Here is a 26,444-nt window from a genome sequence, read left to right on the forward strand (position 1 = left end):
AACATGCAATAATGGACCTGAAACACGTCATAATGCACCTGAAACATGCAATAAAGCACCTGAAACATACAATAATGCACCTGAAACACGCAATAATGCACTAATGCACCTGAAACATGCAATAATGGACCTGAAACACGCAAAAATGGACCTGAAACATGCAATAAAGCACCTGAAACACTGAATAATGCACCTGAAACATCAATGATGCCAATAATGAACCTGAAACATCCAATAATGCACCTGAAACATGCAATAAAGCACATGAAACACACAATGTCAATAATGCACCTGAAACATCCAATGATGCATGTGAAACATCCAATAATGCACCTGAAACATGCAATGATGCACGTGAAACATCCAATAATGCATCTGAAACATCCAATAATGCACCTGAAACATCCAACAATGAACCTGAAACATCCAATAATGCACCTTAAACACGCAAGAATGGACCTGAAACATGCAATAAAGGACCTGAAACACTGAATAATGCACCTGAAACATCAATGATGCCAATAATGAACCTGAAACATCCAATAATGCACCTGAAACATGCAATAAAGCACATGAAACACACAATAATATCAATAATGCACCTGAAACATCTAATAATGCATGTGAAACACCCAATAATGCATCTGAAACATCCAATAATGCACCTGAAACATCCAATAATGCACCTGAAACATCCAATAATGCACCTGAAACACGCAATAATGCACCTGAAGCATGCAATAATGCACCTGAAACATGCAATAAAGCACATGAAACACACAATAATATCAATAATGCACCTGAAACATCTAATAATGCATGTGAAACATCCAATAATGCATCTGAAACATCCAATAATGCACCTGAAACATCCAATAATGCACCTGAAACACGCAATAATGCACCTGAAACATCCAGGAGAACGGAGGGACCAAACGTCTCAACCTTTCTTTTTGACTTATATAGTTTCTTTTATTCATTGTACTTTTGAATGTACTTTTGGAATGTAATTTTTGAATGTACTTTTATATGTACTTTTGAATGTACTTTTGGAATGTACATTTGTATGTACTTTTGAACGTACTTTTGGATGTAGTTTTGGAATGCACTTTTGGAATGTACTTTTGGAATGTACTTTTGAATGTACTTTTGGAATGTACATTTGAAATGTACTTTTGGAATGTACTTTTGAATGTACTTTTGTATGTAGTTTTGGAATGTACTTTTGAAATGTACTTTTGAAATGTACTTTGGAATGTACTTTTGGAATGAACTTTTGAAATGTACTTTTGAAATGTACTTTTGAAATGTACTTTTGGAATGTACATTTTGAATGTACTTTTGAAATGTACTTTTGAAATGTACTTTTGAATGTACTTTTGAAATGTACTTTTGGAATGTACTTTTGGAATGTACTGCAGAAGAGGAGCAGAACTCACTTTGATTCGGACGTCCTCGCTCTGGATCACACTGGCCACTCGGATCAGAACTGGATTTCGTCGGTCGACCGCCTCCAGTCTGTGGTTCACGTGGAAACCATGAGGCCCGCTCTGATTGGACACAAGCCAGGAAGTCATTGAGAATAACAAAACCGGATCAGGAAGTCACAAAACCATAAAAGCAACTAATAAAAGCTCAAAAGGATTATAAATACATCCAATCCCTGCTTTTTCATTTATAACTATGAGCCATCTGATTGGCCGTTACCTGCCGCTCTCCGATTTGCCGTTACCTGCCGCTTTCCGTTTGGCCGTTACCTGCCGCTCTCCGATTGGCCGTTACCTGCCGCTCTCCGATTGGCCGTTACCTGCCGCTCTCCGATTGGCCGTTACCTGCCGCTTTCCGATTGGCCGTTACCTGCCGCTCTCCGATTGGCTGTTAGCTGCAGGTCTCAGATTGGCCGTTACCTGCCGCTCTCCGATTGGCCATTACCTGCTGCTCTCTGATTGGCTGTTACCTGGGTAAAGGCGTGGCTGGTTGCTGCCTCTGAGCTCGTCTCCTTAAGATACTGCTCCCACACAAAGTGCTCTGGATCAGGGTGACCTACACAGGGGTCAGAGGTCACAGACAAATTATGAGTTGTATGATGGTCTGTCTGTGTATATGTATATGTATGTATGTGTATATGTATGTATATGTATATGTATGTATGTGTACATGTATGTATATGTATGTACATGTATGTATATGTATGTATATGTATTTGTATGTATATGTATGTATTTGTATGTACATGTATGTATATGTACATGTATGTATATGTATGTATATGTATATGTACATGTATGTATATGTATTTGTATGTATGTCGGTGTAATCCCTCATTGGTCCAGGCGTGTTCCATAGTAGAAAAAGCTTCAGTTGTTTCATCTGGACTCAGTTTGCAAAAATAGACGTTTCGACTCTCATCCAAGAGTCATTGTCAATAACAGAATTTAGGTCGAGAACTCCCATATTAATACTGTTCTGTGGTAAGACCCGCCCATTGGGAGGAGCCTTCCTGAAGTAGAAAGAGTTGTTTGTTTCAACAGAAACTCCCCCTTGTATCTACCGAGCCTATTCAGAATCTTAATGGGCTATTAGAAACCTCTTTGTCTTAGTGAGACCCTGGCTCAACCACCCTGAGGACCTGATTAGCATCTAAATGTCCTCTACCTTTCCAGGGGTTCAGTAACCCATTATAAATAACAGGAAGATTAAACCTAAGCCCTCCATTTCTGTTTAAAGAAGGTCTTTCTTTTTTAACAAAAATAGCTTCCTTGACTCCTCTTTCAAACCATCTTTTCTCCTGCTTAAAACCTTCACCTCACCGTCTTCAAACGAGTGATTAGAGGCTTCAAGATGGAGATGCACGGCGCTCTGTGGTCCTGAACTTGTATTTCTTCTGTGCTGATAAAGCCTCTTGTGTAGAGGCTGTTTCGTCTCACCTATGTACCGTTCTTTACAGCTTTCTTCACTGCATTGGATCGAATAAACTACATTGCTCTGTTTTTGAGTCGGCAACTTGTCCTTTGGGTGAACCAGTTTTTGTCTTAAAGTGTTTCCTGGTTTAAAATAAACAGGGACTTCGTGTTGTCTAAAAATTCTCTGCAGTTTTTCCGACAGGCCAGACACATAAGGGATAGAAACACCCTTCCTTCTCTGTTCAGTTTCCCTTTTGTCCTGCTTCTTGGTTCTCTTCACTCTGTTGAGAGCCCAAGCGGGGTAACCACAGGCTGAGAGGGCATTGCGGACATGTTTGTCCTCTTTCTTCTTGCCCTCTGAGCTGGTGGGCACACCTTGAGCTCTGTGTTGTAAGGTTCTGATCACCCCCAGCTTGTGCTGTAGTGGGTGGTTGGAACCAAAGAGCAGATACTGGTCCGTGTGTGTAGGTTTCCTATATACTTCTATTTGGAGTTTCCCGTCCTCTCCTCTGATCGTGGAACAATCAAGAAAGGCCAAGCGATTCTCCTTAGCGTCTTCTCTTGTAAACCTGATATGTGGGTCCACAGCATTGATGTGATCAGAGAAGGTTTCCAGCTCTTGTTTCTTGATTGTTACAAAAGTATCATCGACATAGCGGAGCCACAGTTTTGGGGCTATGCCTGAGAATGAGGACAGTGCCTTCTTCTCAAAGTGCTCCATGTACAGGTTGGCCACTATGGGAGATGCCATGGGCTCGCCCGTCTCTCCCATAGTGGCCAACCTGTACATGGAGCACTTTGAGAAGAAGGCACTGTCCTCATTCTCAGGCATAGCCCCAAAACTGTGGCTCCGCTATGTCGATGATACTTTTGTAACAATCAAGAAACAAGAGCTGGAAACCTTCTCTGATCACATCAATGCTGTGGACCCACATATTAGGTTTACAAGAGAAGACGCTAAGGAGAATCGCTTGGCCTTTCTTGATTGTTCCACGATCAGAGGAGAGGACGGGAAACTCCAAATAGAAGTCTATAGGAAACCTACACACACGGACCAGTATCTGCTCTTTGGTTCCAACCACCCACTACAGCACAAGCTGTGATCAGAACCTTACAACACAGAGCTCAAGGTGTGCCCACCAGCTCAGAGGGCAAGAAGAAAGAGGAAAAACATGTCCGAAATGCCCTCTCAGCCTGTGGTTACCCCGCTTGGGCTCTCAACAGAGTGAAGAGAACCAAGAAGCAGGACAAAAGGGAAACTGAACAGAGAAGGAAGGGTGTTTCTATCCCTTATGTGTCTGGCCTGTCGGAAAAACTGCAGAGAATTTTTTAGACAACACGAAGTCCCTGTTTATTTTAAACCAGGAAACACTTTAAGACAAAAACTGGTTCATCCTAAGGACAAGTTGCCGACTCAAAAACAGAGCAATGTAGTTTATTCGATCCAATGCAGTGAAGAAAGCTGTAAAGAACGTTACATAGGTGAGACAAAACAGCCTCTACACAAGAGGCTTTATCAGCACAGAAGAAATCCTAGTTCAGGACCTCAGAGTGCCGTGCATCTCCATCTTGAAGCCTCTAATCACTCGTTTGAAGACGGTGAGGTGAAGGTTTTAAGCAGGAGAAAAGATGGTTTGAAAGAGGAGTTAAGGAAGCTATTTTTGTTAAAAAAGAAAGACCTTCTTTAAACAGAAATGGAGGGCTTAGGTTTAATCTTCCTGTTATTTATAATGGGTTACTGAACCCCTGGAAAGGTAGAGGACATTCAGATGCTAATCAGGTACTCAGGGTGGTTGAGCCAGGGTCTCACTAAGACAAAGAGGTTTCTAATAGCCCATTAAGATTCTGAATAGGCTCGGTAGATACAAGGGGGAGTTTCTGTTGAAACAAACAACTCTTTCTACTTCAGGAAGGCTCCTCCCAATGGGCGGGTCTTACCACAGAACAGTATTAATATCGGAGTTCTCGATCTAAATTCTGTTATTGACAATGACTCTTGGATGAGAGTCGAAACGTCTATTTTTGCAAACTGAGTCCAGATGACTACAACTGAAGCTTTTTCTACTATTTGTATGTATATGTATGTATATACATATACATGTATATCCTCTCCTTGAACCGACACCTTAACGTGGTGGAGGGGTTTGAGGGCCCGAATGATCCCGGGAGCTATGTTGTCCGGGGTCTCCCAAGGCAAACAAGTCCTAGGTGACGGGTCAGACAAAGATCGGTTCAGAAGCCCTTTATGATGAGTTCAAGAACAAGGCCGATTACGTCGCCCGGAACGGCGTCACCGGGGCCCTATCCTGGAGCCAGACCTGGGATGGGTGCTCAATGGCGAGCGCCTGGTGGCCGGGTCTTACCCCACGGGGCCCGGCCGGGCACAGCCCGAAGGAGCGACGTGGGGCCGCCCTCCCGTGGGCCCACCACCCGCCGAGAGGCGGCGGGCTGGTGTGGACTTATAGCCCCTCAGCTCAGCCGCCACGTGTTGGAGTTCACCCAAGTGAACGAGAGGGTCACGTCCCTCTGCCTCCGGGTGGGGGACAGGTCTCTCACTGTTGTGGCGGCCTACGGGCCGAAGAGCAGTGCAGAGTTCCCGGCCTTCTTGGAGTCCTTGGGAGGAGTACTGGACAGTGCACCGACCGGGGACTCCGTTGTTCTACTGGGGGACTTCAACGCCCACGTGGGCAATGACAGTGACACCTGGGGAGGGGTGATAGGGAAGAACGGCTTCCCCGATCTGACCCCGAGCGGTGTTCAGTTATTGGACTTCTGTGCTAGCCACGGATTGTCCATAACGAACACCATGTTCAAGCACAAGGGTGTTCATCAGTGCACATGGCACCAGGACACAGGCCGGAGGTCAATGATCGACTTTGTTGTCGTGTCATCTGACCTCCGGCCGCGTGTCTTGGACACTCGGGTGAAGAGAGGGGCAGAGTTGTCAACCGATCACCACCTGGTGGTGAGTTGGATCCGCTGGCGGAGGAGGAAGCCGGACAGACTTGGCAGGCCCAAGCGCATTGTGAGGGTCTGTTGGGAACGTCATGTGGAGCCCTCTGTCAGTAGGGTATTCAACTCGCACCTCCGGGAGAGCTTCTCCCATGTCCCGGGGGAGGTTGGGGACATTGAGTCCGAGTGGACCATGTTCTCCGCCTCAATTGTTGATGCGGCTGCTTGGAGCTGTGGTCACATGGTCTCCGGTGCCTGTCGTGGCGGCAACCCCCGAACCCGGTGGTGGACACCGGGAGTAGGGGATGCCGTCAAACTGAAGAAGGAGGCCTATCAGGCCACTCTGGCTTGTAGGTCTCCGGAGGTCATCGACAGGTATCGGCAGGCCAAGCGAGCCGCGACTCGTGCTGTCGAAGAGGCAAAAACCCGGGCCTGGGAGGAGTTCGGGGAGGCCATGGAGGAGGACTATCGGTCGGCACCAAAGAAATTCTGGCAAACCGTCCGGCGCCTCAGGAGGGGGAAGCAGTGCCTCACCAACACCGTTTACGGTGCGGGGGGAGGCCTGCTGACCTCGACTGGGGATGTCGTCGGGCGGTGGAAGGAATACTTTGAGGATCTCCTTAATCCCTCAGTCACGTCTTCCGAAGAGGAAGTAGAGACCGGGGACTCAGAGGCTGGCTCATCCATCACCCAAGCTGAAGTCACTGAGGTTGTTCGCAAACTCCTCGGTGGCTCCGGGGGTGGATGAGATCCGCCCTGAGTACCTTAAGTATCTGGATGTTGTAGGACTGTTTTGGTTGACACGTCTCTGCAAAATCGCGTGGCGGTCGGGGACTGTGCCTCTGGACTGGCAGACCGGGGTGGTGGTCCCTCTGTTCAAGAAGGGGGACCGGAGGGTGTGTTCCAAATACAAAGGGATCACACTCCTCAGCCTCCCGGGTAAGGTCTATTCCAAGGTACTGGAGAGGAGAATCTGACCGATAGTCGAACCTCGGATTCAGGAGGAGCAGAGTGGTTTTTGTCCTGGTCGTGGAACACTGGACCAGCTCTATACCCTCCATCGGGTGCTCGAGGGCTCATGGGAGTTTGCCCAACCAGTCCACATGTGCTTTGTGGATCTGGAGAAGGCTTTCGACCGTGTCCCTCGGGGTGTCCTTTGGGGGGTGCTCCGGGAGTACGGGGTCCGGGGCCCTTTGCTCAGGGCTGTCCGGTCCCTGTATGACCGGAGCAGGAGCTGTGTTCATTGCCGGCAGTAAGTCAGACCTGTTCCCAGTGCATGTTGGACTCCGTCAGGGCTGCCCTTTGTCACCGGTTCTGTTCATAGTTTTTATGGACAGAATTTCTAGGCGCAGTCAGGGGTCGGAGGGTGTGGTCAGGGGTCGGAGGGTCGGAGGGTGTGGTCAGGGGTCAGAGGGTGTCCGGTTTGGGGACCACAGGATCTCATCTCTGCTGTTTGCAGACGATGTTGTCCTGATGGCTCCATCATCACCCGGACCTGCAACATGCACTGGGACGGTTTGAGCCGAGTGTGAAGAGTCTGGGATAAGAATCGGCTACAAATCCGAGGCCATGGTTCTCGACCGGAAAACGGTGGCTTGCCCTCTCCAGGTGGGTGGGGGGTCCTTGCCCCAAGTGGAGGAGTTCAAGTATCTCGGGGTCTTGAGTTCATGAGTGAGTGAAGGATGGAGCGTGAGATCGACAGTTGGATCGGTGCAGCAGCTGCAGTGATGCAGTCGCTGCATCGACTGTTGTGGTGAAGAAGGAGCTGAGCCGAAAGACAAAGCTCTCGATTTACCGGTCACTCTACGTTCTGACCTCACCTATGGTCATGAGCTTTGGGTAATGACCGAAAGAACAAGATTGCGGATACAAGCGGTCGAAATGAGTTTCCTCCGCCGTGTGGCTGGGCGCTCCCTTAGAGATAAGGTGAGGAGCTCGGCCACACGGGGGGAGCTCGGAGTAGAGCCGCTGCTCCTCCACGTCGAGAGGAGCCAGCTGAGGTGGCTCGGGCATCTGTTCCGGAGCCTCCTGGGCGCCTCCCTCGGGAGGTGTTTCAGGCATGTCCCACCGGGAAGAGGGGAAGACCCAGGACACGCTGGAGAGACTATGTCTCTCGGCTGGCCTGGGAACGCCTCGGGATCCCCCCGGAGGAGTCAGAGGAAGTGTCTGGGGAGATGGAAGTCTGGGAGTCCCTGCTCAGACTGCTGCCCCCGCGACCCGGATAAAGCGGCAGAAGATGGATGGATGTATATGTATTTGTATGTATATGTATTTTTATGTATGTATATGTATTTGTATGTATATGTGTATGTGTATGTATATACATACACATATACATACATATGAATGTATATGTATTTGTATGCATATGTATATGTATATGTACATGTATATATTTGTATGTATATGTGTATGTACATGTATGTATTTGTATGCATATGTGTATGTATATGTACATGCATTTGTATGTATATGTACATGTATGTATATGTATGTATATGTACATGTATGTATGTATATGTACATGTATGTATATGTACATGTACATGTATGTATATGTAAGTATATGTATGTATATGTATGTATGTATATGTATATGTATGTATGTATATGTACATGTAAGTATATGTACAAGTATGTACAAGTATGTATATGTATGTATGTATATGTATGTATATATATATATGTATATATACATGTATGTATATATATGAATGTATATGTACACGTATGTATATGTATGTATGTATGTATATGTACGTATATGTACGTATATGTACATGTATGTATGTGTATGTATATGTACATGTATGTATGTGTATGTATATGTACATGTATGTATATGTAAGTATATGTACATGTATGTATATGTACATGTATGTATATGTATGTATGTATATGTACATGTATGTGTACATGTAAGTATATGTACATGTATGTATATGTATGTATGTATGTATGTATATGTACATGTATGTATATGTATGTATGTATGTGTACATGTAAGTATATGTACATGTATGTATATGTATGTGTGTATATGTATGTATGTATATGTGCATGTATGTATATGTATGTGTAAATATGTAGAGTGTATAAAGCTCTAAAGACACACCTCAGAGTGTATAAAGCTCTAAAGACACACCTCAGAGTGTATAAAGCTCTAAAGACACACCTCAGAGTGTATAAAGCTCTAAAGACACACCTCAGAGTGTTATAAAGCTCTAAAGACACACCTCAGAGTGTTATAAAGCTCTAAACACACAACTCAGAGTGTTATAAAGCTCTAAAGACACCTCAGAGAGTATACAGCTCTAAAGACACACCTCAGAGTGAATAAAGCTCTAAAGACACACCTCAGAGTGTATAAAGCTCTAAAGACACACCTCAGAGTGTATAAAGCTCTAAAGACACACCTCAGAGTGAATAAAGCTCTAAAGACACACCTCAGAGTGAATAAAGCTCTAAAGACACAACTCAGAGTGTATAAAGCTCTAAAGACACCTCAGAGTGTATAAAGCTCTAAAGACACACCTCAGAGTGAATAAAGCTCTAAAGACACAACTCAGAGTGTATAAAGCTCTAAACACACACCTCAGAGTGTTATAAAGCTCTAAAGACACACCTCAGAGTGTATAAAGCTCTAAAGACACACCTCAGAGTGTTTAAAGCTCTAAAGACACACCTCAGAATGTATAAGGCTCTAAAGACACACCTCAGAGTGTATAAAGTTCTAAAGACACACCTCAGAGCGGTACAAAGCTCTAAAGACACACCTCAGAGTGTATAAAGCTCTAAAGACACACCTCAGAGTGTTATAAAGCTCTAAAGACACACCTCAGAGTGTATAAAGCTCTAAAGACACACCTCAGAGTGTTTAAAGCTCTAAAGACACACCTCAGAGTGTATAAAGCTCTAAAGACACACCTCAGAGTGTTTAAAGCTCTAAAGACACACCTCAGAGTGTATAAAGCTCTAAAGACAGACCTCAGAGTGGTATAAAGCTCTAAAGACACACCTCAGAGTGTTATAAAGCTCTAAAGACACACCTCAGAACGGTACAAAGCTCTAAAGACACACCTCAGAGTGTATGAAGCTCTAAAGACACACCTCAGAGCGTTATAAAGCTCTAAAGACACACCTCAGAGTGTTATAAAGATCTAAAGACGCACCTCAGAGCGTTATAAAGCTCTAAAGACACACCTCAGAGCGGTATAAAGCTCTAAAGACACACCTCAGAGCGTTATAAAGCTCTAAAGACACACCTCAGAGCATTATAAAGCTCTAAAGACACACCTCAGAGTGTTATAAAGATCTAAAGATGCACCTCAGAGCGTTATAAAGCTCTAAAGACGCACCTCAGAGTGTATAAAGCTCTAAAGACACACCTCAGAGTGTTATAAAGATCTAAAGACACACCTCAGAGTGTATAAAGCTCTAAAGACACACCTCAGAGTGTATAAAGCTCTAAAGACACACCTCAGAGTGTATAAAGCTCTAAAGACACACCTCAGAGTGGTATAAAGCTCTAAAGACACACCTCAGAGTGTATAAAGCTCTAAAGACACACCTCAGAGTGTTTAAAGCTCTAAAGACACCTCAGAGAGTATACAGCTCTAAAGACACACCTCAGAGTGAATAAAGCTCTAAAGACACACCTCAGAGCGGTATAAAGCTCTAAAGACACACCTCAGAGTGAATAAAGCTCTAAAGACACAACTCAGAGTGTATAAAGCTCTAAAGACACACCTCAGAGTGTATAAAGCTCTAAAGACACACCTCAGAGTGTTTAAAGCTCTAAAGACACACCTCAGAATGTATAAGGCTCTAAAGACACACCTCAGAGTGTATAAAGTTCTAAAGACACACCTCAGAGCGGTATAAAGCTCTAAAGACACACCTCAGAGTGTATAAAGCTCTAAAGACACACCTCAGAGTGTTATAAAGCTCTAAAGACACACCTCAGAGTGTATAAAGCTCTAAAGACACACCTCAGAGTGTTTAAAGCTCTAAAGACACACCTCAGAGTGTATAAAGCTCTAAAGACACACCTCAGAGTGGTATAAAGCTCTAAAGACACACCTCAGAGTGTTATAAAGATCTAAAGATGCACCTCAGAGCGTTATAAAGCTCTAAAGACGCACCTCAGAGTGTATAAAGCTCTAAAGACACACCTCAGAGCGTTATAAAGCTCTAAAGACACACCTCAGAGTGTATAAAGCTCTAAAGACACACCTCAGTGTATAAAGCTCTAAAGACACACCTCAGAGTGTTATAAAGATCTAAAGACACACCTCAGAGTGTATAAAGCTCTAAAGACACACCTCAGAGTGTATAAAGCTCTAAAGACACACCTCAGAGTGTATAAAGCTCTAAAGACACACCTCAGAGTGTATAAAGCTCTAAAGACACACCTTAGAGTGGTATAAAGCTCTAAAGACACACCTCAGAGTGTATAAAGCTCTAAAGACACACCTCAGAGTGTTTAAAGCTCTAAAGACACACCTCAGAATGTATAAGGCTCTAAAGACACACCTCAGAGTGTATAAAGCTCTAAAGACACACCTCAGAGTGTATAAGGCTCTAAAGACACACCTCAGAGTGGTATAAAGCTCTAAAGACACACCTCAGAGTGTATAAAGTTTTAAAGACACACCTCAGAGTGTATAAAGCTCTAAAGACACACCTCAGAACGGTACAAAGCTCTAAAGACACACCTCAGAATGTATAAGGCTCTAAAGACACACCTCAGAGTGTATAAAGCTCTAAAGACACACCTCAGAGTGTATAAAGCTCTAAAGACACACCTCAGAGTGGTATAAAGCTCTAAAGACACACCTCAGAGCGGTATAAAGCTCTAAAGACACATCTCAGAGCGTTATAAAGCTCTAAAGACACACCTCAGAGCGGTATAAAGCTCTAAAGACACATCTCAGAGTGTTATAAAGCTCTAAAGACACACTTCAGAGTGTATAAAGCTCTAAAGACACACCTCAGAGTGTATAAAGCTCTAAAGACACACCTCAGAGTGTTATAAAGCTCTAAAGACACACCTCAGAGTGTATAAAGCTCTAAAGACACACCTCAGAGTGTTATAAAGCTCTAAAGACACACCTCAGAGCGGTATAAAGCTCTAAAGACACATCTCAGAGTGTTATAAAGCTCTAAAGACACACTTCAGAGTGTATAAAGCTCTAAAGACACACCTCAGAGTGTATAAAGCTCTAAAGACACACCTCAGAGTGTTATAAAGCTCTAAAGACACACCTCAGAGAGGTATAAAGCTCTAAAGACACACCTCAGAGTGTTATAAAGATCTAAAGACACCTCAGAGAGTATAAAGCTCTAAAGACACACCTCAGAGTGTTATAAAGATCTAAAGACACCTCAGAGTGTATAAAGCTCTAAAGACACACCTCAGAGTGTATAAAGCTCTAAAGACACACCTCAGAGTGTTATAAAGCTCTAAACACACACCTCAGAGTGTATAAAGCTCTAAAGACACACCTCAGAGTGGTATAAAGCTCTAAAGACACATCTCAGAGTGTATAAAGCTCTAAAGACACACCTCAGAGTGTTATAAAGCTCTAAACACACACCTCAGAGTGTTATAAAGCTCTAAAGACACACCTCAGAGTGTATAAAGCTCTAAAGACACCTCAGAGCGTTATAAAGCTCTAAAGACACACCTCGGAGTGTATAAAGCTCTAAAGACACACCTCAGAGTGTATAAAGCTCTAAAGACACACCTCAGAGTGGTATAAAGCTCTAAAGACACATCTCAGAGTGTATAAAGCTCTAAAGACACACCTCAGAGTGGTATAAAGCTCTAAAGACACACCTCAGAGTGTATGAAGCTCTAAAGACACACCTCAGAGTGTATGAAGCTCTAAAGACACACCTCAGAGTGTATAAAGCTCTAAAGACACACCTTAGAGCGTTATAAAGCTCTAAAGACACACCTCAGAGTGTATAAAGCTCTAAAGACACACCTCAGAGTGTATGAAGCTCTAAAGACACACCTCAGAGTGTATGAAGCTCTAAAGACACACCTCAGAGTGTATAAAGCTCTAAAGACACACCTTAGAGTGTATAAAGCTCTAAAGACACACCTCAGAGTGTATGAAGCTCTAAAGACACACCTCAGAGTGTATGAAGCTCTAAAGACACACCTCAGAGTGTATAAAGCTCTAAAGACACACCTCAGAGTGTATAAAGCTCTAAAGACACACCTCAGAGTGTATGAAGCTCTAAAGACACCCCTTAGAGTGGTATAAAGCTCTAAAGACACCTCAGAGCGGTATGAAGCTCTAAAGACACACCTCAGAGTGTATAAAGCTCTAAAAACACACCTCAGAGTGTATGAAGCTCTAAAGACACACCTCAGAGTGTATGAAGCTCTAAAGACACACCTCAGAGTGTATAAAGTTCTAAAGACACACCTCTGAGCGGTATAAAGCTCTAAAGACACACCTCAGAGTGTATGAAGGTCTAAAGACACACCTCAGAGTGATATAAAGCTCTAAAGACACACCTCAGAGTGTATAAAGCTCTAAAGACACACCTCAGAGTGTATAAAGCTCTAAAGACACACCTCAGAGTGTTAAAGCTCTAAACACACACCTCAGAGTGTTATAAAGCTCTAAAGACACACCTCAGAGTGTATAAAGCTCTAAAGACACACCTCAGAGTGTTATAAAGCTCTAAAGACACACCTCAGAGCGGTATAAAGCTCTAAAGACACACCTCAGAGTGTTATAAAGCTCTAAAGACACACCTCAGAGCGGTATAAAGCTCTAAAGACACACCTCAGAGTGTATAAAGCTCTAAAGACACACCTCAGAGCGGTATAAAGCTCTAAAGACACACCTCAGAGTGAATAAAGCTCTAAAGACACACCTCAGAGTGTTATAAAGCTCTAAAGACACACCTCAGAGTGTATAAAGCTCTAAAGACACACCTCAGAGTGAATAAAGCTCTAAAGACACAACTCAGAGTGTTATAAAGCTCTAAAGACACCTCAGAGAGTATACAGCTCTAAAGACACACCTCAGAGTGAATAAAGCTCTAAAGACACACCTCAGAGCAGTATAAAGCTCTAAAGACACACCTCAGAGTGAATAAAGCTCTAAAGACACAACTCAGAGTGTATAAAGCTCTAAAGACACACCTCAGAGTGTATAAAGCTCTAAAGACACACCTCAGAGTGTTTAAAGCTCTAAAGACACACCTCAGAATGTATAAGGCTCTAAAGACACACCTCAGAGTGTATAAAGTTCTAAAGACACACCTCAGAGTGTATAAAGCTCTAAAGACACACTTCAGAGTGTATAAAGCTCTAAAGACACACCTCAGAGTGTATAAAGCTCTAAAGACACACCTTAGAGTGGTATAAAGCTCTAAAGACACACCTCAGAGTGTATAAAGCTCTAAAGACACACCTCAGAGTGTTTAAAGCTCTAAAGACACACCTCAGAATGTATAAGGCTCTAAAGACACACCTCAGAGTGTATAAAGCTCTAAAGACACACCTCAGAGTGTATAAAGCTCTAAAGACACACCTCAGAGTGTATAAAGCTCTAAAGACACACCTCAGAGTGGTATAAAGCTCTAAAGACACACCTCAGAGCGGTATAAAGCTCTAAAGACACATCTCAGAGCGTTATAAAGCTCTAAAGACACACCTCAGAGCGGTATAAAGCTCTAAAGACACATCTCAGAGTGTTATAAAGCTCTAAAGACACACCTCAGAGAGGTATAAAGCTCTAAAGACACACCTCAGAGTGTTATAAAGATCTAAAGACACCTCAGAGTGTTATAAAGATCTAAAGACACCTCAGAGTGTATAAAGCTCTAAAGACACACCTCAGAGTGGTATAAAGCTCTAAAGACAAACCTCAGAGTGTATAAAGCTCTAAAGACACACCTCAGAGTGTATAAAGCTCTAAAGACACACCTCAGAGTGTAATAAAGCTCTAAAGACACACCTCAGAGCGGTATAAAGCTCTAAAGACACACCTCAGAGTGTTATAAAGATCTAAAGACACCTCAGAGTATAAAGCTCTAAAGACACACCTCAGAGCGGTATAAAGCTCTAAAGACACATCTCAGAGCGTTATAAAGCTCTAAAGACACACCTCAGAGCGGTATAAAGCTCTAAAGACACATCTCAGAGCGTTATAAAGCTCTAAAGACACACCTCAGAGCGGTATAAAGCTCTAAAGACACACCTCAGAGTGCTCCGGTGACGTCATTTCCGGTGCGTGTGTCGCGTTTTCAGAGCTGTTCGTTCTTAGAGCCTTTTACCGATTAATCCACGAATTATACACACTATTTACGCATCATATACACGAAAGTGAACGTTTGATTTCTCCGCAAACAATCCGGAGCCTCAAGCCGCTCGCTTTTCAGTATTTCGTGGATTAAAAAGCCCTCCTCACTCTCTAGCTCCAGCCTGAACTAGCCTAGCGTAGCCTAGCCGCTAGCGTCATGGCTGGATCTACCTTTACCTGTTTGAGCTGTCATATGTCGAGTCAGAACCCTGGCTCCTTCTCTGATGACAGGTGCGTGAAGTGCAGTGTAGTGGTAGTTTTGGAGGCCAGGGTTACGGAGTTAGAAGCGCGGATCCGCTGTTTAGAGGAGCTTAAGTCCAGTTATAGTTCGGTTTTAGCGCGAGGGCTACCGGACCGCGCTGCAGGGCGTAGCATTAGCAGTAGCAGTAGCAGTAAGGCCGAGCTCAGCCCCTCAGCGTCTCCCGTGCAGCCGGGACTAGACCAGGAACAGAATAGGGACCATTTTGTGACAGTTCGGAGGGGACAAGGCGCTAAACGCCGAACCTCAGAGCGCCGTGAGCTTCACGTCTATAATAGGTTTTCTCCCCTCAGCGATCACACGCCCGCTGAACACACGAGAGAAACTCTTGTAATCGGGAGTTCTATTGTTAGAGACGTGAAGCTGCCAGCTGCTAGCGTTAGGTGTTACCCGGGGGCCAGAATGGGTGACATCGAAGGAAACCTTAGGATCTTAAAGCAGAGTAGGACCCGTTTCCGGCGAGTCGTGATTCACGCAGGCGGTAACGACGCCCGGCGGAGACAATCAGAGGTGCTCAAAGTTCAAGTAGCCGCGGTGTGTGACCTAGCGAAGTCGATGTCGGACACTGTAATATTTTCTGGTCCCCTGCCCAATCGGATCAATGCTGAATTGTACAGCCGTCTCTCAGCATTCAACAACTGGTTATCCAGATGGTGCCCTCAAAACAACGTTGTCTTTATTGATAACTGGAGTGCGTTTTGGGGAAAGCCCGGGCTCATACGCAGGGATGGCATCCATCCGACTTCGGAGGGTACATCCCTATTAGTTCGGAATTTGACCGATAGTCTTAGTCGTGTTAAGTGACCATCTAGGGATGAGCCCCAGGTGCAGAGCAGCAGTTCAAGACGCTCCTCTGTCGCTGAACTCTCGCCCGTTCTGTTACATGTGAAGTGTTCAGATTCAAGACAGATAGAGACTGTGTGTGTCCCTCGTGTCCCTCGTGTCCCTCGTACAAATAATGCCAAAAAGTCACATCTCAGAAAAAATATTTCAGGCGTCAGACCAAATAACTTAAGGAAAATAACAATCACAAATACACAAATACACAAATGAATAAACACGTAAAATGTGGACTGCTAAACATTAGAGCAATTTCCTCCAAATCGCTCTTAGTTAATGAATTAATTAGTGACTATAACATAGATCTTCTAGCTCTAACTGAAACGTGGCTTCAACAAGACGACTACGTCAGACTAAATGAGTCCACCCCACCCACCCATGTTAACTTTCAGACTGCCAGGAGCACAGGCCGAGGTGGTGGTGTGGCAGTGATCTCACACTCAAGCGACTCATGAGCCCTAAAACTAACAATGCATTTCACTCATTTGAAAGCCTTATGCTGTCGATCACATGTCCAAATATGAAAAACCAAAAAGGAGTTTTGTTCATAGTTATCTACCGACCTCCTGGTCCCTACTCAGAGTTTTTAACAGAGTTTTCTGACTTTATATCAAACTTAGTGTTAGCCTGGGATAAAATAGTTATAGTTGGAGACTTTAATATCCACGTGAACATGAGTGATGACGCTCTCAGTAATGCCTTCAGCGCCTTGTTAGACAGCATTGGTTTCACTCAGAATGTAAATAAACCGACTCACACTCACAAGAACACTCTGGATCTTGTCCTAACGTATGGAACAGAGATTAGTGACCTCATTGTCCTCCCTCAAAACCCTATATTGTCAGATCATTTCCTAATTACCTTTCAGTTTATTCTTAAAGATCATCCAGTCCCACAAAATAAAGTTATAATGAAAAGGACAATATCTGAAAAATCTATCTCAAAATTCAAAGAAATAATAGAGCCAATATTCAGTGACATGTCATGTGATCATGTCATATGATCATGTCATGTGATCATGTCATGTGATCATGTCATGTGATCATGTCATGTGATCATGCTGAGAACAGCTTTAGTCCCAGTTTAAGTGATCAATGTGTCGACTTGACCATGAATTCTCTGAAGTCTGCTCTTGACGTTGTCGCGCCGTTAAAACAGAAGGTCATTAGGCCAAAGCGCGCCTCCTCCTGGTACAACCAAGAACTGCGTTCACATAAACAAAGAGTTAGAAAGTTAGAGGGATTATTTCGTCGCTCTCACACCGAAGAATCCCTAAAAGCATGGAAAAGTTGCCTGCTGTCCTATAAGCAGGCTCTGCGTAAGGCCCAAACCAGATATTATTCAAATCTAATAGAAGTCAACAAAAGTAACACTAAATTCCTTTTCAGCACTGTAGCTAGGCTAACAAACTGTCACAGTGCAGTAGAGCCCTCAATCCCAGCTACACTTAGCTCTGATGATTTCCTCCTATTTTTTAATAATAAAATAAAAACAATCAGAGATAAATGAGATGAAATTACCCCCGCTATTAGCCCTGAACTAGCCCAAGCTGTAAATCTAACGTCCCATATAAATCCACCTGTAAACCTAGAAAGGTTCACAGCTGTTGATCAAGCAGAGATAACTTCAGCCATTATGTCCTCTAAAAGCTCAACTTGTGTCCTAGACCCCATTCCAAGCAGACTCCTCAAAGACATTCTTCCCCTAATTATAGACCCTATTCTTAATATAATAAATACTTCACTCCAAAGTGTTTATGTTCCACAGTCCTTCAAACATGACGTCATTAAACCTCTTCTGAAAAAGCCTAATCTAGATCCCGACCTATTGGTAAACTACAGACCTATTTCAAATCTTCCCTTCGTCTCTAAAATCCTTGAAAAAGTTGTAGTAAAACAGCTTTGTCGCCACCTGCAGGACAATAACTTATTTGAAGTTTTCCAGTCAGGGTTCAGAGCCCACCACATCACTGAAACTGCACTAGTTAAAGTCACAAATGATTTGTTATTAGCCGCTGACGATGGACTGGTCTCAATCCTGGTTCTGTTGGACCTCAGCGCAGCGTTTGACACCATTGACCACAACATTCTACTGCAGAGGTTAGAATGTGATGTAGGTGTTGGAGGAACAGCCCTCAGCTGGTTTAAATCCTATCTATCTGATAGGTTCCAATTTGTTAATGTAAACCAGAGCTCCTCACCAAGCTCTAAAGTAATTTACGGTGTGCCACAGGGTTCGGTACTCGGTCCAATTCTGTTTACTCTTTATATGCTACCATTAGGCAACATTATCAGAAAGCATGGCATTAACTTCCACTGCTATGCAGACGACACTCAGCTGTATTTATCAATGAAACCTGATCAGAGCGATCAAGTAGACAGACTTAGTACTTGTGTGAAGGAGATAAAAACCTGGATGACACTAAACTACCTGCTTCTTAACCCTGAAAAAACCGAGGTCATTGTGCTTGGCCCTAAGCATCTACGAGACGCTCTATCTGAGCAGATAGTCACACTGGACAATGTCAGTGTAGCCTCCAGTTCTACTGTAAGAAACCTTGGAGTCTTATTTGACCAGGAGCTCTCATTTAAAGCTCATATAAATCAAGCTTGTAAAACAGCCTATTTCCATTTGTGCAACAAGAGCCAAAATCAGAAGAATCCTGCCTAAAAGTGATGCCGAAAAACTTATCCATGCATTTGTAACGACTAGATTAGACTACTGTAACTCCCTGCTTGCAGCGTGTCCTAAAAGCTCCATAAAAAGCTTTCAACTGGTTCAAAATGCAGCAGCAAGATTACTAACAGGAACAAAAAGAAGAGAGCACATTACGCCGGTGCTGGAGTCTCTTCACTGGCTCCCGTCGAGTCCAGAATCAAATTCAAAATTCTACTCTTGACCTACAAAGCCATAAATGACATGGCCCCATCCTACCTCAAAGATGCTATAGAACCATATCATCCAAACAGAGCTCTTCGCTCTCAGAATGCCGGCCTTCTGGTGGTGCCAAGAGTCTCTAAAAGTACTGTAGGAGGTAGAGCCTTCTGGTGGTGCCAAGAGTCTCTAAAAGTACTGTAGGAGGTAGAGCCTTCTGGTGGTGCCAAGAGTCTCTAAAAGTACTGTAGGAGGTAGAGCGTTTAGCTCCCAAGCTCCTGTGTTATGGAATCAGCTCCGACCCATGTTAAATATGCTGACACAGTCTCTTCATTTAAGTCCAGGCTTAAAACGTTCCTCTTCGAAATCGCTTATGGTCAGAGTAGTTAGGAACAGAAAGATAAACCCACAGCTTCAGCTACGCTGCCCTAGGAGTAACTGTGCTGGGGGAAGTATGACAGCTTGAGCACTATCCTCTTCTTCTTCTGACTACTTATGCGATCAAACAATATTTATTTTTTGATTCCACTTGCAAACTGTTCACCGCCTTCTTTTCTTTCTCTCACTCCTGAGGACCTGTGGACCCAGATGCCCCTCTCCTGGTGAAGTGGTCCCTGCCCTGTGTGGACGGTCCCTCATCTGCCTGAAGAGTGGGTCCAGCTCGCCTCAGTCGGTCCCTCTTCTGCCTGAAGAGTGGGTCCAGCTCGACTCAGACGGTCCCTCATCTGCCTGAAGAGTGGGTCCAGCTCGACTCAGACGGTCCCTCTTCTGCCTGAAGAGTGGGTCCAGCTCCAGTCTCCTCGTGTCCGTCTGTCCGTCTGTGAGAGTGGGATCTCTCCTTCACTGGAACTCCTCCAGGTTTCTACGCTTTTTTCCCAAAGAGGTTTTTTTTGTAGTTTTTCCTGCAGAAGGAGGAGCTAAGGACAGAGGACCCTGGGACATCGTCCCTCGTCCCCACAGACATTGTTGATTCATTTCTCCCTGTGGCCCTCAGAGGCAACTGTTGTTGTGATTTTGGGCCTTACAAAAATAAATTGATTTGATTTGATTTGATTATAAAGCTCTAAAGACACACCTCAGAGTGTTATAAAGATCTAAATACACCTCAGAGTGTATAAAGCTCTAAAGACACACCTCAGAGTGGTATAAAGCTCTAAAGACAAACCTCAGAGTGTATAAAGCTCTAAAGACACACCTCAGAGTGTTATAAAGCTCTAAACACACACCTCAGAGTGTATAAAGCTCTAAAGACACACCTCAGAGTGTATAAAGCTCTAAAGACACACCTCAGAGTGTTATAAAGCTCTAAACACACACCTCAGAGTGTATAAAGCTCTAAAGACACACCTCAGAGTGTTTAAAGCTCTAAAGACACACCTCAGAGTGTATAAAGCTCTAAAGACACACCTCAGAGTGTAATAAAGCTCTAAAGACACACCTCAGAGTGGTATAAAGCTCTAAAGACACATCTCAGAGTGTATAAAGCTCTAAAGACACACCTCAGAGTGGTATAAAGCTCTAAAGACACACCTTAGAGTGTATAAAGTTCTAAAGACACACCTCAGAGTGTATAAAGCTCTAAAGACACACCTCAGAGTGTATAAAGCTCTAAAGACACACCTTAGAGCGTTATAAAGCTCTAAAGACACACCTCAGAGTGGTATAAAGCTCTAAAGACACACCTCAGAGTGTATAAAGCTCTAAAGACGCACCTCAGAGTGTTATAAAGCTCTAAAGACACACCTCAGAGTGTATAAAGCTCTAAAGACACACCTCAGAGTGGTATAAAGCTCTAAAGACACACCTCAGAGTGTATAAAGCTCTAAAGACACACCTCAGAGTGGTATAAAGCTCTAAAGACACACCTCAGAGTGTATAAAGCTCTAAAGACACACCTCAGAGTGTATAAAGCTCTAAAGACACACCTCAGAGTGGTATAAAGCTCTAAAGACACACCACAGAGTGTTATAAAGCTCTAAAGACACACCTCAGAGTGTATAAAGCTCTAAAGACACACCTCAGAGTGTAATAAAGCTCTAAAGACACACCTCAGAGTGGTATAAAGCTCTAAAGACACATCTCAGAGTGTATAAAGCTCTAAAGACACACCTCAGAGTGGTATAAAGCTCTAAAGACACACCTTAGAGTGTATAAAGTTCTAAAGACACACCTTAGAGTGTTATAAAGCTCTAAAAGATAAACTTACTCCTTTTCTTTTGGCAATTTTTTCACAAAGATTAGACAGGATTCATGACAAACAACAAACACAAGACGACATAAGACCATCTTTACACACACACACACGTGAGACTGACCTTTGGGGGCGGTGAGTGGGCGGGCCTGCTCCTGACACCAACCAACAGGATGAACGAATGGACTGCTGCCATGACACCTGAGGAACACAAACACCTGTTTCCCTCTCCAATCTACGGCATACAGTCCTGGTTTAGTCCTGCTTTAGACCTGACCAGGACTAAACCAGGACTAAACCAGGTCTAAACCTCCTCAAACATGAAGAGAATCACAGTGACTTTCAGGAGAAACTTCTCATCTTTGACCTTTGACATGTTTAAGTTTAAGTGTTTGTAGTATTTACCAGTAATCATAAGACTCGTCCCAAAGGTCGAAGGTCACTCTGATCCGCTCCTGATCCACGTCGGCAACAGACGCAACACAAACAAGAGCCGGGTTTTTCCTGTCCACGGCCTCAAGCTTCAGACCCGGTCTCATCCTGCAGGGGGCGCTCTGTGGACAACAAAATACATACTGTAGGGGGCGCTCTGTACAGGGGTCACGGGTCAGGCTGTAGGGGGTGCTCTGTACAGGGGTCAGGGGTCAGGCTGTAGGGGGCGCTCTGTACAGGGGTCAGGCTGTAGGGGGTGCTCTGTACAGGGGTCACGGGTCAGGCTGTAGGGGGTGCTCTGTACAGGGGTCAGGGGTCAGGCTGTAGGGGGCGCTCTGTACAGGGGTCAGGCTGTAGGGGGTGCTCTGTACAGGGGTCAGGCTGTAGGGGGTGCTCTGTTCAGGGGTCAGGCTGTAGGGGGTGCTCTGTACAGGGGTCAGGGGTCAGGCTGTAGGGGGTGCTCTGTACAGGGGTCAGGGGTCAGGCTGTAGGGGGCGCTCTGTACAGGGGTCAGGGGTCAGGCTGTAGGGGGCGCTCTGTACAGGGGTCAGGGGTCAGGCTGTAGGGGGTGCTCTGTACAGGGGTCAGGGGTCAGGCTGTAGGGGGTGCTCTGTACAGGGGTCAGGCTGTAGGGGGTGCTCTGTACAGGGGTCAGGGGTCAGGCTGTAGGGGGCGCTCTGTACAGGGGTCAGGGGTCAGGCTGTAGGGGGCGCTCTGTACAGGGGTCAGGGGTCAGGCTGTAGGGGGTGCTCTGTACAGGGGTCAGGGGTCAGGCTGTAGGGGGTGCTCTGTACAGGGGTCAGGCTGTAGGGGGTGCTCTGTACAGGGGTCAGGGGTCAGGCTGTAGGGGGCGCTGCACTCACGCTGCTTCTTCTGAACACAGACTCAGGAGCTGCTTCAGAACTCGTCTGTTGAAGATACAGCGACCAATCAAACTGCTCCTGAGGAACACCTGAGAGAGAGAAAGCCAATCAGATCCGGTGTAGATCCTGTTTACACCCGGTTTAGACCCGGTTTAGACCCGGTTTAGTCCCGGTTTAGATCCGGTTTAGACCCGGTTTAGTTCCGGTTTAGTCCCAGTGTAGATCCGGTTTAGACCCGGTTTAGTCCGGGTGTAGATCCTGTTTAGACCCGGTTTAGACCCGGTATAGACCTGGTTTGGATCCGGTTTAGATCCGGTTTAGACCCGGTTTAGTCCCGGTTTAGATCCGGTTTAGATCCGGTTTAGACCCGGTTTAGTCCCGGTTTAGTCCCGGTTTGGATCCGGTTTAGATCCGGTTTAGACCCGGTTCAGACCCGGCTCGGACCCGGTTCAGACCCTTTTTAGACCCTGTTTGGACCCGGTTTAGACCCTGTTTAGTCCTGGTTTAGATCCGGTTTGGATCCGGTTTGGACCCGGTTTGGACCCGGTTTAGAGCCGGTTTAGAGCCGGTTTAGAACCTGTTTAGACCCGGTTTAGACACGGTTTAGACACGGTTTAGTCCCGGTTTGGACCCGGTTTAGTCCCGGTTTAGTCCCGGTGTGGATCCGGTTTAGACCCGGTTTAGACCCGGTTTAGAACCGGTTTAGACCCGGTTTAGTCCCGGTTTAGACCCGGTTTAGACCCGGTTTAATCCCGGTTTAGACCCGGTTTAGTCCCGGTTTAGTCCCGGTTTAGATCCGGTTTAGACCCGGTTTAGTCCCGGTTTAATCCCGGTTTAGACCCGGTTTAGTCCCGGTTTAGTCCCGGTTTAGATCCGGTTTAGACCCGGTTTAGTCCCGGTTTAGTCCCGGTTTAGTCTCGGTGCGGTGTAGATCCGGTTTAGACCCGGTTTAGTCCCGGTTTAGTCCCGGTGTAGATCCGGTTTAGACCCGGTTTAGTCCGGGTGTAGATCCTGTTTAGACCCAGTTTAGACCCGGTTTAGACCCGGTTTAGTCCCGGTTTTGATCCGGTTTAGATCCGGTTTGGGCCCGGTTTAATCCCGGTTTAGTCCCGGTTTAGTCCCGGTGTAGATCCAGTTTAGACCCGGTTTAGACCCGGTTTAGACCAGATTTAGACCCGGTTTAGTCCCGGTTTGGATCCGGTTTAGACCCGGTTTAGATCTGATTTAGATCCGGTTTAGATCCGGTTTACACCCGGTTTAGATCCGGTTCAGTCCCGGTTTAAATCCGGTTCAGACCCGGTTTAGACCCGGTTTAGTCCCGGTTGAGATCCGGTTTAGATCCGGTTTAGATCCGGTTTAGACCCGGTTTAGATCCGGTTTAGTCCCAGTTTAGTCCCGGTTTAGAGCCGGTTTGGACCCGGTTTGGACCCGGTTTAGTCCCGGTTTAGATCCGGTTTAGACTAGGTTTAGACCCGGTTTAGTCCCGGTTTGGACCCGGTTTAGTCCCGGTTTAGTCCCGGTATACATCCGGTTTAGACCCGGTTTAGACCCTGTTTAGATCCGGTTTGGATCCGGTTTGGACCCGGTTTGGACCCGGTTTAGTCCCGGTTTAGTCCCGGTTTAGACCCGGTTTAGTCCCGGTTTAGTCCCGGTTTGGATCCGGTTTACATCCGGTTTAGACCCGGTTTAGATCCGGTTCAGACCCGGCTCGGACCCGGTTCAGACCCTTTTTAGACCCTGTTTGGACCCGGTTTAGACCCTGTTTAGACCCTGTTTAGTCCTGGTTTAGATCCGGTTTGGATCCGGTTTGGACCCGGTTTGGACCCGGTTTAGAGCCGGTTTAGACCCGGTTTAGACCAGATTTAGACCCGGTTTAGTCCCGGTTTGGATCCGGTTTAGATCCGGTTTAGACCCGGTTTAGTCCCGGTTTAGAACCTGTTTAGACCCGGTTTAGACCCGGTTTAGACACGGTTTAGTCCCGGTTTAGACACGGTTTAGTCCCGGTTTGGACCCGGTTTAGTCCCGGTTTAGTCCCGGTGTAGATCCGGTTTAGACCCGGTTTAGAACCTGTTTAGACCCGGTTTAGACACGGTTTAGTCCCGGTTTGGACCCGGTTTAGTCCCGGTTTAGTCCCGGTGTAGATCCGGTTTAGACCCGGTTTAGACCCGGTTTAGAACCGGTTTAGTCCCGGTTTAGATCCGGTGGTTTGGACCCGGTTTAGTCCCGGTTTAGATTCGGTTTAGACCCAGTTTAGACCCGGTTTAGTTCCGGTTTAGATCCGGTTTAGATCCGGTTCGGACCCGGTTCAGACCCGGTTTAGTCCCGGTTTAGTCCCGGTGTAGATCCGGTTTAGACCCGGTTTAGTCCGGGTGTAGATCCTGTTTAGACCTGGTTTAGACCCGGTTTAGACCCGGTTTAGTCCCGGTTTTGATCCGGTTTCGATCCGGTTTGGGCCCGGTTTAGTCCCGGTTTAGTCCCGGTTTAGTCCCGGTGTAGATCCGGTTTAGACCAGATTTAGACCCGGTTTAGTCCCGGTTTAGTCCCGGTTTGGATCCGGTTTGGATCCGGTTTAGTCCCGGTTTAGATCCGGTTTAGATCCGGTTTAGATCCGGTTTAGATCCGGTTTAGACCCGGTTTAGACCCGGTTTAGTCCCGGTTTAGTCCCGGTTTAGATCCGATTTAGATCCGGTTTAGATCCGGTTTAGATCCGGTTTAGTCCCGGTTTAAATCCGGTTCAGACCCGGTTTAGACCCGGTTTAGTCCCGGTTGAGATCCGGTTTAGATCCGGTTTAGACTAGGTTTAGACCCGGTTTAGATCCGGTTTAGACCCGGTTTAGACTAGGTTTAGACCCGGTTTAGTCCCGGTTTGGACCCGGTTTAGTCCCGGTTTAGACCCGGTTTAGACCCGGTGTAGATCCGGTTTAGACCCGTTTTAGTCCCGGTTTAGATCCGGTTTAGATCCGGTCTGGATCCGGTTTGGACCCGGTTTGGACCCGGTTTAGTCCCGGTTTAGTCCCGGTTTAGACCCGGTTTAGATCCGGTTTAGACCCGTTTTAGTCCCGGTTTAGATCCGGTTTAGAGCCGGTTTGGACCCGGTTTGGACCCGGTTTGGACCCGGTTTAGACCCGGTTTAGTCCCGGTTTAGACCCGGTTTAGTCCCGGTTTAGTCCCGGTTTAGTCCCGGTTTAGTCCCGGTATACATCCGGTTTAGACCCGGTTTATACCCGGTTTAGACCCGGCTTTGACCCGGTTTAGTCCCGGTTTAGTCCCGGTTTAGACCCGGTTTAGACCCGGTTTAGATCCGGTTTAGACCCGTTTTAGTCCCGGTTTAGATCCGGTTTAGAGCCGGTTTGGACCCGGTTTGGACCCGGTTTAGACCCGGTTTAGTCCCGGTTTAGTCCCGGTTTAGTCCCGGTTTAGTCCCGGTATACATCCGGTTTAGACCCGGTTTATACCCGGTTTAGACCCGGCTTTGACCCGGTTTAGTCCCGGTTTAGTCCCGGTTTAGTCCTGGTGTAGATCCGGTTTAGACCTGGTTTAGATCCGGTTTAGACCCGGCTTTGACCCGGTTTAGTCCCGGTTTAGTCCCGGTTTAGTCCTGGTGTAGATCCGGTTCAGACCCGGTTTAGATCCGGTTTGGACCCGGTTTGGACCCGGTTTAGACCCGGTTTAGTCCCGGTTTAGACCCGGTTTAGACCCAGTTTAGACCCGGCTTTAGTCCCGGTTTAGTCCCGGTTTAGTCCTGGTGTAGATCCGGTTTAGACCTGGTTTAGATCCGGTTTAGACCCGGCTTTGACC

At 45.7% G+C, this 26,444-nt stretch overlaps 1 protein-coding gene across 1 annotated transcript in view; it reads right to left on the reverse strand.

Moving 5' to 3' along the window:
* Positions 1-26,444, reverse strand: part of LOC140364902 (lethal(3)malignant brain tumor-like protein 4) — a 72,075-nt gene that overhangs the window by 33,955 nt on the left and 11,676 nt on the right. Inside the window, exons 6-10 of the mRNA XM_072451282.1 lie at positions 22,647-22,735; positions 21,757-21,905; positions 21,476-21,552; positions 1,958-2,043; positions 1,440-1,550 (exon numbers count right to left, since the gene is read on the reverse strand). Of these exons, the coding sequence (XP_072307383.1) occupies positions 1,440-1,550; positions 1,958-2,043; positions 21,476-21,552; positions 21,757-21,905; positions 22,647-22,735 (512 nt within the window). The remainder of the gene's footprint in view (positions 1-1,439; positions 1,551-1,957; positions 2,044-21,475; positions 21,553-21,756; positions 21,906-22,646; positions 22,736-26,444) is intronic.

This window comes from Eucyclogobius newberryi, unplaced genomic scaffold (genome assembly GCF_026437365.1).
Source record: "Eucyclogobius newberryi isolate DKJ021-1_F unplaced genomic scaffold, fEucNew1.0.hap1 SCAF_18, whole genome shotgun sequence".
Lineage (NCBI taxonomy): Eukaryota > Metazoa > Chordata > Actinopteri > Gobiiformes > Gobiidae > Eucyclogobius > Eucyclogobius newberryi.